Genomic DNA, 13,595 nt, shown 5'->3' with positions numbered 1-13,595 from the left:
AGTGAAAGTTTCAAGTTGAAACAAAGAAATTAATATATATATATATATATATGTTATATATATAACACTTAACCAGCATCGCTTGGAGTTCATTGTAAACTGTTGTTTTTCTTTCTTAAAGGCAGAGTCTAGCAGGAGTACACTACATTTTAAAAATCATCCAGTGTTTCCAGCTTGCAGCTCCAAAAGCTGCTAAATCTAGTAAGAAAGTGTCTGCAAGTCCGTCCCTTCCACAGCCACTCCCCCAACATGATTAGCTCTAGTAGGATTTAATCAATGTATATATGTATATACATGTATATACATATATATACATGTATTGCACAAACTGTTGCCGCTGTATTAGCAGTGATTTGGGAAAGATCTGCTGTATTTCTTGTACAGAATAAAAGTCACACTAGTACAAAGTACTGAGAACTGTGCGGCCTTCTTTTAGAAAAAGAAAAGGAGAGAAATTCTCCCCGTGTCTCTGTATTCTGGGCTTTGAGTCCGAGCACAGCGGGTGGTGTCTTTGCTTCAGCCGTTCGAGGCCTTCGACACGACAGAGGTCTGCACAAATTCTCAAATTGTCTGTTTCGCTTCCAGCTGCTCTTTGTCCAACATTTCCACAGTGGATCTGCAGTAAATACATGCCTCTTTGCCTCTTTGCCTCTTTGCATGACTAACGTGCTGCCTTAACCGTGACATATCGCTGCGTTCTGGGTGATCAAAGCATTCTTGTTGGTTTGCTTTGTGTAAAGACAGAAACTCACAACCTCTATCTGAGGCTAAAGCATCTTAACATTCAGTCCGTTAACTTTAAAACAAACCATTTGTTGGAGAAGACTTTCTTAAAGCAGTGTGATTCTCGTGTTTCCTACCTGCCGTTGAGCTGAATGCGATCAGCCAGCTTGGAGAGCTGGTCTGGCAGACGCCGCTGTTTTATGACTTCCTCCGGGCTCACGGACACCTCACACAGGGAGTAGGTCTCGGGCGCCGCGAGGAGGCCGAACTCATTGACGGCGTGGGCGACCACGTCCTTGGCGGTGGTGTCCTTGCTGATGATGATGTAGCAGCTCTGCTGGTCGGCCTTGAACACCCGGATCACCTGGTCTGGGATGTCTGAAAGAGGAGCGGAAGAGGTGCCAGTGAGGGGTCGAGTTGATGGTTACAGAGAAGTGGAGGCCAACGCAAAACGGTCACAAATGCCAAGAACGCAATAAAACGAAATGTAATGAAGCCAACGACACAATGAAACAGTAATCTAAGAGCAGTTTTGTGAATGTTGGCATCTATCTTTGCCTGAGTAATGCACCAATAATGTGGCCGTTATGAAACCTGGGCTGTGCCAGTAATTAAAAGGAATGCTAGCAGGTTCTGGTTTCCATATTTTATGTTTATTATATTATCAGGTGACAAGACTTATGTCCTCCGAGCAGATCTGCTGAGCTTGCTGCTCTCCTGCCAAAACGTCTTTGGTGTGAACCCAAACGGGCAACAAATCAAAGACACAACGCTGATCCGACTGTTTACATTCACCGTCGTTAAACGATCCCAGCGTTCAGCTGAACCACAACACCCTGTTACATCTGCTTTCCAGTCTCTTTGTCAAGTACATCTTCTTATGATTTATCTTCCACAACTGCAACATCTCTTCATTTTTTTGTTTACATTTGTAGTGTTTTTGTGTTTATTCCTGGAGCTCGTATTGTCTATGACAGAGAGAAGGAAGTGTGGGGGATTGGAGGACGTGCAACGGACCTCGAGACGATCACCCCCCCCCACGGCATCCTGACCTCCCAACCAGACACCAACGGACACAAACGACCACCGAAAGCGGAGTCGACCGCCCCAGAAGAAGAAGAGTCGGGACGGAAGCTAAGCTAACCCAGCTAGGACCTCGGGCTGCTCCACTACCCAGCATGCTCCTGATTAATGTCCGGCCGCAGGGAAATAAGATGGATAAAATAAAACTTCAGGCGAACCCAGCAACGGGAGGTCAAATGATTACAATATAAGGACAACAAACAATAGGAAAACAACAATTAAATAGCTACATATCATTAACAAATGAATTGTTCCTAAAAAAGAAATACCTACGATACGGTGGGGCAAGAGGAGGCGTACTCTGTTTACATCAATAGTGCTCAAACATACTGAAAGTCGACGGTCGGTGTTTCCCTGATGTGGAATTTGTTTACGTTAAGATGTCGGCCATATTTCATGCCAAGAGAATTGTTTTGTTGCAGCTGTTTATGCTAATTATAAACATGCACTCCAGGAATGCACTTCTGTTTTTCTTTTGTAGAAAATGGGATAAAACTGCATTTCATGGTCAAACCTTGTGTTGCCCGATGAGGATAAATGATCCTTGAATCTCCTGCAGGCTTATATTACGTTAAACAAAAAGACTTTGACAGGACGAGGAAGCATCCAGAAACACACAAATGTACTTCATCCCAGTACACATGAACACTAAAGCCTATTAAAGCCTCATATAGAGCATAAAGACACAAGGATCAATGTTCAACCTGGCTATCCACAGGTCAGTGGATTCTGAGTAATACTTTAGTTTTTTAAGTGCTATACAATCCTGTCACCTGTTAATAAGTCAGAAAAACAGCTTCGTTAAGAATCTACAAGACCTGCAGATGTAAAATAGAAAAAAATACAAAACTAAAACTCTCTTTATTTAATATTTAATAAATGTAACATTATGTAATGCACCACTTAAAAGCAGTGAATGCAAAAACAATTGAATAATTCATTAAGAAACAATCAAACTGCATTGTCTCTCACAATGACTGTTAGACGACACGCTGCATTACTGTTTAATTGACCCGAGGAGTAATTCAGCAGCAAGAGGCCAAAATAAAAGCTTGTTGGTGGCGACGCTGGAGCAGCTGCACGCGAGTGTTAAATAATGGACCCCCCCCCCCCCGCCCCCAGTGAAACGCTGCATTAAAGATCCCCGTGTTTGAGTAAGAAGAGGCTGCGGCCCATTAGCCGCCAGCAGCCAGAGCGCTTTAACACAATGAGTCACGAGAGGAGAGGAGAGTCCGACAGACCCGATGAAGCCGTCACGCCGCCTGTTATACGAGGTTTAGTTCAATAACATTAACTGGAGATGGAGGGAGGGCACGAAGACACGGTGGCTACTCGGAAAAACACAATATGAAAAGGTTTGACTGATGAGTTTGCTCATCGTGGTGCAGGGTCACACACTGCTGCCTCCTGTTTACCAGGAGGAAAGGGTTAAGTGTGCTCGGATAACGAGTCATTACCTTCACCTTTACTCACACAGATCTCTGTGGGGATCTCTAAGTGTGCAGACGACAACAGCTGGAGCACGATGTGCAGAAACAAAGAGCAGGACAAGTGAGTGGATGTTCATGAACCAATCTTCTCTGCTTGTTTATTAAAGAGAACTGTGTGTGAACGCTTGTGCTTGTTGTCATGATTAATTGTGTATTGTGATATTTCGAGGACACGATTCCATTGAAGGAAGATAAATTATCATATTGAATCGACGCCAGCCTCGATGTCAGGAGGCCAGTCGTGGTTATGAACGGCCTCTCTATACGGTGAGCTTAGTGATTACAATCACGTGACACACGATGCTGTATATGACTGAAGGAGGAGATAAGAAGCCCCGGCGCTGATTCCTACAAACAGAAGCAGAACGATTCATCAGAGTAATAACTGTGTGTCCCTCCTCGTAGGTCTGAGCTGCAGCAGCAGAGCTCACTGTGTTTATGAGGCTAAACGCTCAGAGTCTCATTAGCTGTGATTTGTGATGCAGAGTGTGGGAGGCTCTCGGCTATAATAGCTGGCCAATCGTATCCGGGGGGGTAGTGTGTGTGTGTGTGTGTGTGTGTGTGTGTGTGTGGGGCTTAATCATGTTTAATCCTCTGGACGAGATGCGACCTGAGCGGCACACGAGGGAGGAGACGATCGCTGCCCGTCCAATCAATTAATCATCATTAATACGGTGTCATTCATCGCCACCAACACCGGAGAGTTTACTCACGGCCTGAAGCCAAACAGGATTTCTATACGGGCTTCTTGGGTTTTTGCAAACGCAGCACAAGAGAGGCAACATGCTTCCCACAATCCTCCTCCTCCTCCTCCTCCTCCTCCTCCTCCTCCTCCTCCTCCTCCTCCTCCTCCTCTCTACTGTTTGTTAAAGCTTTTTCCCGGTCGCTCCATCATACAGTCGGAAGGCATAAATCACACGTGAAAGGAGGGCAGGGAGGACGTGACGGGCTCGAGGTGCTGAGAGGAGTTTTCTGAACGGTTATGTTTAAATATGCAAATGAGGCATTATCTAACGGTCACTTTTGGTGAATTTAGGGGAATTCTGCAGATGCGAATAGACAAAGTAGTGAAATAAACACCTAAATGTCTATTTTTTAGATGTTTTCTTTCCACTAGTCTGAAAGAAGACGTGTTATGGAAGTATAATAGAATAAAAACAGATGACGGGTGTATGAAAAACAATGTTTTTGCCTGTAGTGTCTCACCTTAAAGGATACGGCTGGTGTTACTTTACGTTTTAATTATTAAGAGAGTAAAACGAACCACGAATCTCTCCTACGAACAGGTTCTGTCCCCGCAGCCAGAGCCTGACACTTCTCAAGCGTTACTCTTTGTGATAAAAGTTAGTTTTTTGTCCACACGACCTCATTAGGAGCCTCCTTCTCCTTCTCTCTGTGTTTGATTGACAGCAGCCTGCAGCGTTCAGCGCTGGTACCGCTGGCGGTGGCTGATAAGTTACAGGTACATTAACTTGCTGTTTAAATGTGCTGCAGCTGGAGCCTGAAGGATGCAGATATGAAGAGATGGAGAGAGTGGATTAAAGGATAAAGACAGTGTGTATACTTACAGTAGAGTCCCAGGGCTTTGCCAGCAGAGAGGAGGAAGAGAAAACACAGTGAGTATGAGAAACAGAGAGAGGAGGGGGAGGCACAGAGGAAACATCATGAGGGAAGACCAGAGTTTCTACCGCTGCTTTAATCTGTTCATGGGAAACCAGAGAGGCTGACTCATCGTTTCTACACTTCAACATCTGTTTAAGATCACAGCGAGAGAGACGCGAGAGGAGGAGACAGACGAGGAAAGAGAGACAGAAGAAAAACACAGAGCGGAGAGAAAGAGAGAGACAAAGAAAGAAAGAGAACCTCACCTCTGAATACAACGATAATCTGAGCAGATGTAAATGCTGCAGAATTAAATCTGTGAGATTAACAATGAAAAATGAGGTTTGTATCTTTACATGATGTGTTTCTGTATTCTAACACAACACAGCGTTTAACGTCCACGAGTAACATCACGTCAGGCCTGCAACTACAGACAGATTCACTATCGAGTGTTTAACATGAAAAGTCTTCAGATTGCTTTTGTTCAACCAACAGTCAAACACAAAAGGGAAGTCGATATAATGTGACGAATGACGGAGAAAAATAGCAAAGCAACGCATTATAAAAAGCTTGAAGCAGAGAATCTTTGCTCAACGGACAATTGAAACGTTAGAATGATTCGTAGAGACGGAAAGACGACCAGAAAACATTAGAAAACAACTTAAAAAGCACCTTAAGACATCCAGAGGGCTTTCCAAAACTACTAAGTTTACTTTTATTTGTTGATGCATCAGCACCTCCTCCATGCTGATGTAATGATGATGTCATCACAGGTACTTTAAAGGTACAAGACGCTCTGTTGAGCATCTAGAACAGTTATTTTGTTTGAGCGGGCTGTTCTCCCCTCGACTATTAAATCTAATGAGAAGCCTGAGGACTGAAGGAAACTTGATCTAATGGCAGATGATTCATGTGGCACAGTGTGTGTGTGTGTGTGTGTTTGTGCTCCACTACAACACACACACATGAGATGCAGGCGTGTGTGTGTGTGTAGCGCATTGACAAATTGCCTGTAGAATAAATCAGGACTATATTCACTCTCCCGCTCTATTTCACTTTCATGTTCTCCCCTCTCTCAATATTTCATTCACACACATAGTCTCACACACACACACACATTCTCTCTCACACACACACACACATACACACACACACACGGCTCCTTATAGTCCAGGAGGTTAATCTTTTTCAGACGGAAACGATTCTGGAAACAACTCTGTGGCACCTTAAAAAATAAAGACCCCAGGGTGTGTGTGTGTGTGTGTGTGTGTGTGTGTGTGTGTGTGTGTGTGTGTGTGTGTGTGTGTGTGTGTGTGAGAGAGAGAGAGAATAGGTGTGTAAACATATGCTAGAAAGCTCCAGTAGTGTTTTTGGTGTGAGAAGCTTCGCGGCTGCTCCGTGTGCTTGTGTTTGCTCTGGAACGGCGTCTGACTGACCAGCGATCAGGAGTCCTTCACTGTTCAATGAGAACTCCAGTCAAGTGTGACAAACTGCTTCAGGGAAGAAGAAGCGCTGAACTGTTGGACTGAGACGTCTGGAACAAGGCCATGAATGAGTGCAAGGGGACCTGCAGTCTGTGTAAACTACACAGACGAAGAGGACGAAGAGGACGTAGTCATCGTCACGTCACCCATTAGTGTGTGAACGGCCGTTATGAAGCCTCCAGTTCAGCGATTTCGCCGGCGCCATCTTGGAATATGGCCGTCGCCATGTTGGTTTTTTTTGGCACTGATGAACGGCTGTGACCATATTTGGACTGTGGAGGAGTGACGTAGAGACCGGTCAGTCACAAGCTAGCCCCGCCCCTAAAGCATCCCCTGCTTTATGGTCTGTTTGACTCTAAATGGACCATCATGTACTAAATGAACATCATGCTGTATTGAAGAAGACTTGAAACTAGAGATTGAGACCATAAACTCATGTTTACAATGTTTCTTTGGGGTGAAATCTCAAATGAGACGTGTAGAAAAAAAGGCTTCGCTTTGTTTGCTTTTCCTGACTAAAGCATTCGCCGCACATGATGTGTTAAAAGACCGTGGGAAAGTTGAAAACTGACGGTAATGTCTGTTTGCACAGCTTCTTGCTATTATTGGTGTTTTCTTCACGACTATATAATAAAAATGAAGCTTTTCAAACCTGCCGGCGGGTTTCGGGATTCAAAGACATTCTTCGAGACAGAAACAGGACAAGAGTCAACGCGCTGTCCTCTGGGACAACCGGTGATTAAAGGACCATTCAGTGTCCACAGGGAAACCCCTCACTTTCACCGAGTCAGCACTTCTCCTTACCTGCGGGGTTGGAGAAGTCGAGGACGCTGCTGGCCGGGTGCAGCAGGTCGGGGCTGCTGGACGACAGGTTGCCGGGGATGGGCATGATGGCCACGCTGTGCCGACACTGCTTGGTACCCACAATGCTGTCGTCCTGAGACTGACCCACGCCGCCATCACTACAGAGGGACGAGAGAGAGAGAGAGAGAGAGAGAGAGGAACATTAGATCGGCTCCATCAAAAACTAACATTACTTTCTAAAATGGATTTGAGGCTTTTATTTTGCAGCAGTAGACATCTCTCTCTCTCTCGAGTTTTAAGCACAAATATCAGAACGAGTGGCTTTTCCTTCATCTCGAGAGCATATAATAACTCATGACACTGTGGAGGCACATATCAGGAGATGCAATCAAAATGTCTACTCTTGCAGAATAGGCGACACACAAAATATCAATATCTCTGTATTTTGTCTTTTAATATGCAGCAGTGGACACGGCTGAAGCTCATCGAGCGAGGCGGTTTCATGGTCGGCGGGAGCTGATAAGGAGCATTCACGGATAGACGGGCGAGTTCACCACACACACACACACACACACACACACGAGACAATGGCACACACACTAACAGAGACACAAACAAGCATCGCAAACAGCAGGTATGAAAATAAATGATAAGCAATGAGGGTTTTAGCTCATTCAGATGTGACTTTGCAGGTGTTTCTTATACTTTGTGTCCCCGCTCTTCCCTTGATTCTCCTCCACACATGTTGCCGTTAGCATTTAGCTCCCTGTTCTCTTGTGTGCGGCCACATTATGCGGCAAACACTGGGCCCCTTCCTGGCTCCACAGCCGGTCTCGGGGGATATGCAAACATCAACCTTTACACTGATGAACCCATTAGACCGCCTGGATCTGCATACATGTGACGGCAAAACACCATCAACGGACAGGTTGTACGATACGATCACGAACAGCCCCGCCTCAAACGATTAACGTCGGCTACTTTCTTAAACTGTTGAGAAGGCTGATTGATTTTAAAGTAGGTAGGTTTATAACAGTTCAGACTGAGGAACTGGAAACATATAAAAATATAAAATGGAAGAAAATTTGGTCAAAAATGTGCACTTTTCTTTTTAAGACTTTTCTGTTAAATGCATGTTGCACATATTTCAACATGTGGTCGCTTTGAGTTTGACTGTAATTGAGCGTCTGAGAGTTCATCCCGTCCTGCCTGCATACCAATCTCCCTCCAGGTGTGTGTGTGTGTGTGTGTGTGTGTGTGTGTGTGGGTGTGTGTGTGTGTGTGGGTGTGTGAACAGAGTGTACTGAACATGCTGCAGTAATGCAGGGCTTCCACTAACACGGCCCAGAGCTGCTGCAGCAAAGCCTCGGTAATCATCCAGTCAGCGGTCGAAGTGACGCACAGACGTCATGGAGGGATAGTAAAAACAGATACGGGAGGAGAAAGAACGGAGGAGAAAGAACGGAGGAGAAAGAACGGAGAAAGAACGGAGGAGAATGAGTGGAGGAGAAAGAACGGAGGAGAAAGAACGGAGAAAGAACGGAGGAGAAAGAACGGAGAAAGAACGGAGGAGAAAGAACGGAGAAAGAACGGAGGAGAAAGAACGGAGGAGAAAGAACGGAGAAAGAACGGAGGAGAATGAGTGGAGGAGAAAGAGTGGAGGAGAATGAGTGGAGGAGAAAGAGTGGAGGAGAAAGAACGGAGGAGAAAGAACGGAGGAGAAAGAACGGAGGAGAAAAGTTGGTGGATTAAATAAACTGGAGGTCGGTGAACAAAGGAGATTCAGGAGGATGATGGTGACGGATTAGGAAATAATGGAGCTTAAATCAGACTAGAAAGACATTGTTGGATCTGGACTGTCTCACAACACTGATAACATTCACACTGTGACAAACGCATGAATCTGGTTTGAGAGCAGCAGGATAAGTCTCGAAGATTTAGTCCATTAAAAAAGGACACGGACAAGATGTCCAGCGTAGAAACAGCTAAAAGCTTTCATGTTTACAGATATCCATCTGATTTACTTCAGACTGCAGGTGTGCTGATAAGAGTCAAGACATAAAGAAAGCAAAACCATCTGCAGCCTCCCTGCACTGCAATTAAACCACAGTCTTAATGTGCTCTCCAGCATCCCTGCAGACTGCAGTCCATTCGGTTGGATGAGAAGGAAACACAGAGAAGGAACACCTTGACTTTGCGGGGGAAAAAAGTGGGATTCATGAGTCGGAGGAATTAGCATGAAATCTACAAATGCAGTCTGCTTGTAATGTAGCTGAAGGTCAGTGATGCTGGTGTGTGTGTGTGTGTGTGTGTGTGTGTGTGCGCAGGTCTGCAGATGGAACGACTGAGTGAAATGGTTGGAGGACGGGGAGTTACGCAGGAGGTCTTACCCAAACAGGCCCCTGAGGCAGCGGAGACAAACGGGAGAGAGACCGCATTGAAAAGCGTGTAAAAGAAAAAAGGAAGCAACAGAAATACAACAGAAGCAGAGTGACAAGGCCTTTCCTTTCTCACACACACACACACACACTTAACACACAGACATGTCGGCTGACAGAATATACAAGTGTGGACAGGTTGGCTGAAATAAATAAGCAGAAACATGTCAGACGCCCGCAGAGATTCAAAGACGGCACATGGCGGGAAATTGCAGGATTTGTGAGGAAATCCGACTCGACTGTTTGACCTCGTTCACAAAAAAAAAAAATACTCTGTGAGCGAGTGGATGGAGGCACATAATCACCTTCTCCTCTCTCCAGTAACTGCAGCACACATTTCAGCTCACAGATCCGTATTTCGTCAGTTTTCTACAACTGTGACACTTCCTGAGAGTCCGACAGCAGACACCTCCTCACGCTGCGTTAGATTCCTTATTAAAGCAGACGTGAAAGGCGCCGCGTCTCGTTTTATTACAACATCTTCAAAACACTAAATTCAAACAGCCCCTCGTCAGATTCGGGTGCTGAAATTACAGAGGAAGTTTGGGAAACCCGTATTGAACATATGCAGTGTAGTTCCACAAATGCAAAGCATACTTTCACATTCACAATGATGTATAAATTACACTTCTCTTCCACTTGATTTAAATAGAGTTACCGCTGCGTGGTTGTCTGCCAGTTTATATCCATGTTAGTCCAAAATGTCCTCACTTCCTCACTGTAAACAACGTGTTTCCACTATGTGGAGGCAAACAGATTAGAAGAAGGAAGCACACATATCAAGAACGATATAAAAGAAAACAGGATTATCAACTGTGAGTTTGAACTCAGAACTGATCGTCCTCCATCTTTTCTTACTGCTCTCCAGTCCGTGCAACAGAGATCTTTAACTGAACAGCTCTCTCTGCAGGTGCAGCAGCAGCAGCAGCAGTGGAATGCAGTCAAATGTGGACGCCTTGAGACGCACAAACACGGACTAACGCAATAGTTACAGTGACGGCATTGTTATTTAGTGCATGTAGCTGTAGCAGAAAGAAGTGGAGAGGATGAAATGGCCTCATGGGGTTACTTCTTCATCGTCATCTCGCTAAATCACAGAGACCTCTGAGACGAACGGACTAAAGGCTGGAACCTCTCTCTATTGCTTTCCAATCTGCAGGATGTAAATCATCGTCTCTGGTCAATATGGGATGTGCGTAAAGGAGCGCGCACAACTTCATGTGGCAGAAAAACGACTTGTTTATTGCCAGCGTGTCCTTGTCATATAAAAACGCTCGTCTGAAGTGGAGCACAAAGTCAGCCAAGAGCAGAACGAGGCTGCAGCAGTGAGCCGTTTATGTACGTAAGAGCATCCGTAACACGTCTTCTCTCTTTCATTCCTCGATGTTCTGAAGGTTTCTACAGAGAGGTTTGTTCACATGTCATTCAGAGACTCATTTATACTACATTTGATCTCCCTCAGTAAAAACCTTTGAGTCTAACTCTAATATTGTGTAAATTAACACATATGTGTTAAGAAAAGCATCGAAAAAGTAGCTTTTCTGAGGGAGAGACTGCACAATGGCGGTGAGTCCGGTATATGTGTGTGTGTGTGTGTGTGTGTGTCTTTAGAACTGCATTGTCTTTACAGCAGCCTGTCCCTTTGGTCCACATGCATCCGGTAGACAACTCTAAAACGCTGCCTCCCGTCACATGTCCATCCTCCAACAGGCCCCCGACGCGTCCCAAATGACCCAAAGCACCCGTCTCATCTCCCGTCCCTTTAATCAGCCACCCATCCCTTTGAACCAAAGAGCGGTTTGAACGACGCCGAGCAGCAAAAACAAAAAAGCAACGAGAGCCTTCGCTTGGTTTCGATAAACAGAACGCAGCAGAGAGCCGTCGGAGGCCGAGCACCGAGTCGGATCGGAGGACGCACAATCGGTTTTCTGTGTGTGTGAGAGTGTTTGTGTGCTTACAGCTCGTCAGGGCCGCGCAGACGTTCAGCTCTGTAATTAACAGGGCCAGAGCAGCGTCTTCTCAGTGTGGAGCTTAATGAGGCCTGGAGAGGCACGGAATGATGAGATGATGAAATGAAATGTATCCGCACGTTACGGCCCGAATATTGAATCTGAGCCTCCGTCTGCGCAATTGCTTTCAATTGTTCCAGATGCTGCGAGTACAACGACGACGCTTATATGATGATGATGATAATGATGATGATGATGATGGTGGTACGTTTTCCGTGATCAGGCTGGAACTAATCGATGTTACAGCGGCTGAAGTTGGAGGGAAACAGGAGAAAGAGTATTGCATCACAGACAAACGCGTACAAGAAGTCTTCAGAGCAAAGTGTCTGAAATGGGGACGCTTTGTGCTGCGTACCACCACTTTCCAAAAGGAGAGCATTTCAGTTAAAGATCCATTTCCTTCTCGTTCGAGGCTGAATTGTGCCGTTCTCTGTCTCTTCCTGAGGTGCAGTAAGTGGTTCAGTTCATTGGCAAAGCTCGAGGCTTAACATTCTGCTCAGGGTTCCAACATATTCGGTCTTCGGATGGTCACAGCTTGCCTCGATAGCGATGCAGAGACAGAAGAGCGATCCGGTCAGAGAGGATTGTGGGCCAGCTGGAAGCTAAATCCATGTGTGCACTCGTTGTTTATAGATTGATTAGCAACTTGAGATGCGAGACTGGAGCCGAGAGACGACACGTACGATGAAGTTTGCAACAGTTGCAGCACTCTTACTATAAAAAGGACCAACTACCAGGATCCTATTGACCCAGAGCAGCGTCTGTCAGTCTGTCTGAGGTGAACTATTGTATAAAGCATCCCCTGCTTTATGGTCTGTGTGACTCTAAATGGACCATCATTTACTAAATGAACATCATGCTGTATTGAAGAAGACTTGAAACTACAGATTGAGACCATAAACTCATGTTTACAATGTTTACTGAGGTAATAAATCAAGAGAGAAGTAGAGTCATTTTCTCATAGACTTCTATACAACCAGAGGAGTCGCCCCCTGGTGGACATTAGAGAGAATGCAGCTTTAAAAGCATTTGCTTCATTCTTCAGAACCGGAGGTTGCCGCCTGCTTTAATCCATATTGTTTTTACCCTGCGACCACAGACAGCAGTGTGTTTGCATAGATCCTCTCACCTGAACGGTTTGGGCGGCAGTATGCTGAAGCGCGTCTTCTCCAGCATCTTCCGGATCTTGTTGCGTCCTCCTGACACGGTGTTGGCCTTCATCTTCCTGGTGCTCTTGTGGTCCGAGGGGAACTCCATGTCTCCGGGGAGGTCGGCGATGGAGAAGCGGTTTCCCTTCTTCTCCTGGATCTTGGGAATGTGAGGGCCGCCGTTCTTCTTCTCGTGCACGATCCTGCTGAGGAGCTCCTTGAACACTAGACGGATAGAAATGATTATAATGATGTGAAGTAAAGACGTGGAATAGAGTGAGAGTACATAATACTCCGGCTTCGCTCACCAAATATGTTGGTCTTCGCTGTGAGAGAGAGGTGTGTGTTGTTTTTCAGGATGTCAACAGCTTTGGAGAAGGAGATGTTCTCAAAGTTCTGACCATTGATCTCCATGATCTGAAACCAGAGGACTACATTACAGCAGGAACAACAAGAAACAAACTTTTATTCTTGGCTGAAATGTGAAACACATTAGTTGCGTTCTGTTTTGCTCTCGACTCAGCACGTCTGTAAAGAGTTTAGTGAACACAAAGAGTGAGCAGCGTGGCTCCAGTCCTCTCTCAATGTGTGCAGAGTGCATGCTGGGTAGCCTGATGTCGTTTCATGTCACCCTAACAATAGACGAGTCTGTAGTTTTGCAAATATTTTGCAGCCAAATCAAATTGTTTACAGGATATTCGACCCTCGTTTCATTATAATACATGTATTACTTGAGTTTCTATAAAGTATGTCCATGAATTTAAGATATGAGTTGAGAGTTTAAGGTCTGATTATACGTATAAAACATCTAAAC

General features: G+C 45.3%; 1 protein-coding gene across 2 annotated transcripts in view; it reads right to left on the bottom strand.

Annotated features, from left to right (window-relative positions):
- The window catches only part of rapgef6 (Rap guanine nucleotide exchange factor (GEF) 6), a gene marked incomplete at its 5' end in the record, with an annotated part of 125,430 nt that overhangs the window by 17,146 nt on the left and 94,689 nt on the right, over positions 1-13,595 (bottom strand). For both annotated transcript variants that reach the window (XM_079171691.1, XM_079171690.1), the window contains 4 exons: positions 861-1,101; positions 7,187-7,344; positions 12,763-13,006; positions 13,090-13,198. In XM_079171691.1, coding sequence (XP_079027817.1) covers positions 861-1,101; positions 7,187-7,344; positions 12,763-13,006; positions 13,090-13,198 — 752 coding nt within the window. The remainder of the gene's footprint in view (positions 1-860; positions 1,102-7,186; positions 7,345-12,762; positions 13,007-13,089; positions 13,199-13,595) is intronic.

Source organism: Pholis gunnellus (genome assembly GCF_910591455.1).
Source record: "Pholis gunnellus genome assembly, chromosome: 13".
NCBI classification, from domain to species: domain Eukaryota; kingdom Metazoa; phylum Chordata; class Actinopteri; order Perciformes; family Pholidae; genus Pholis; species Pholis gunnellus.
The sequence above is the reverse complement of the archived record's forward strand: the minus strand, read 5'-3'. Positions and strand labels throughout refer to the sequence as shown.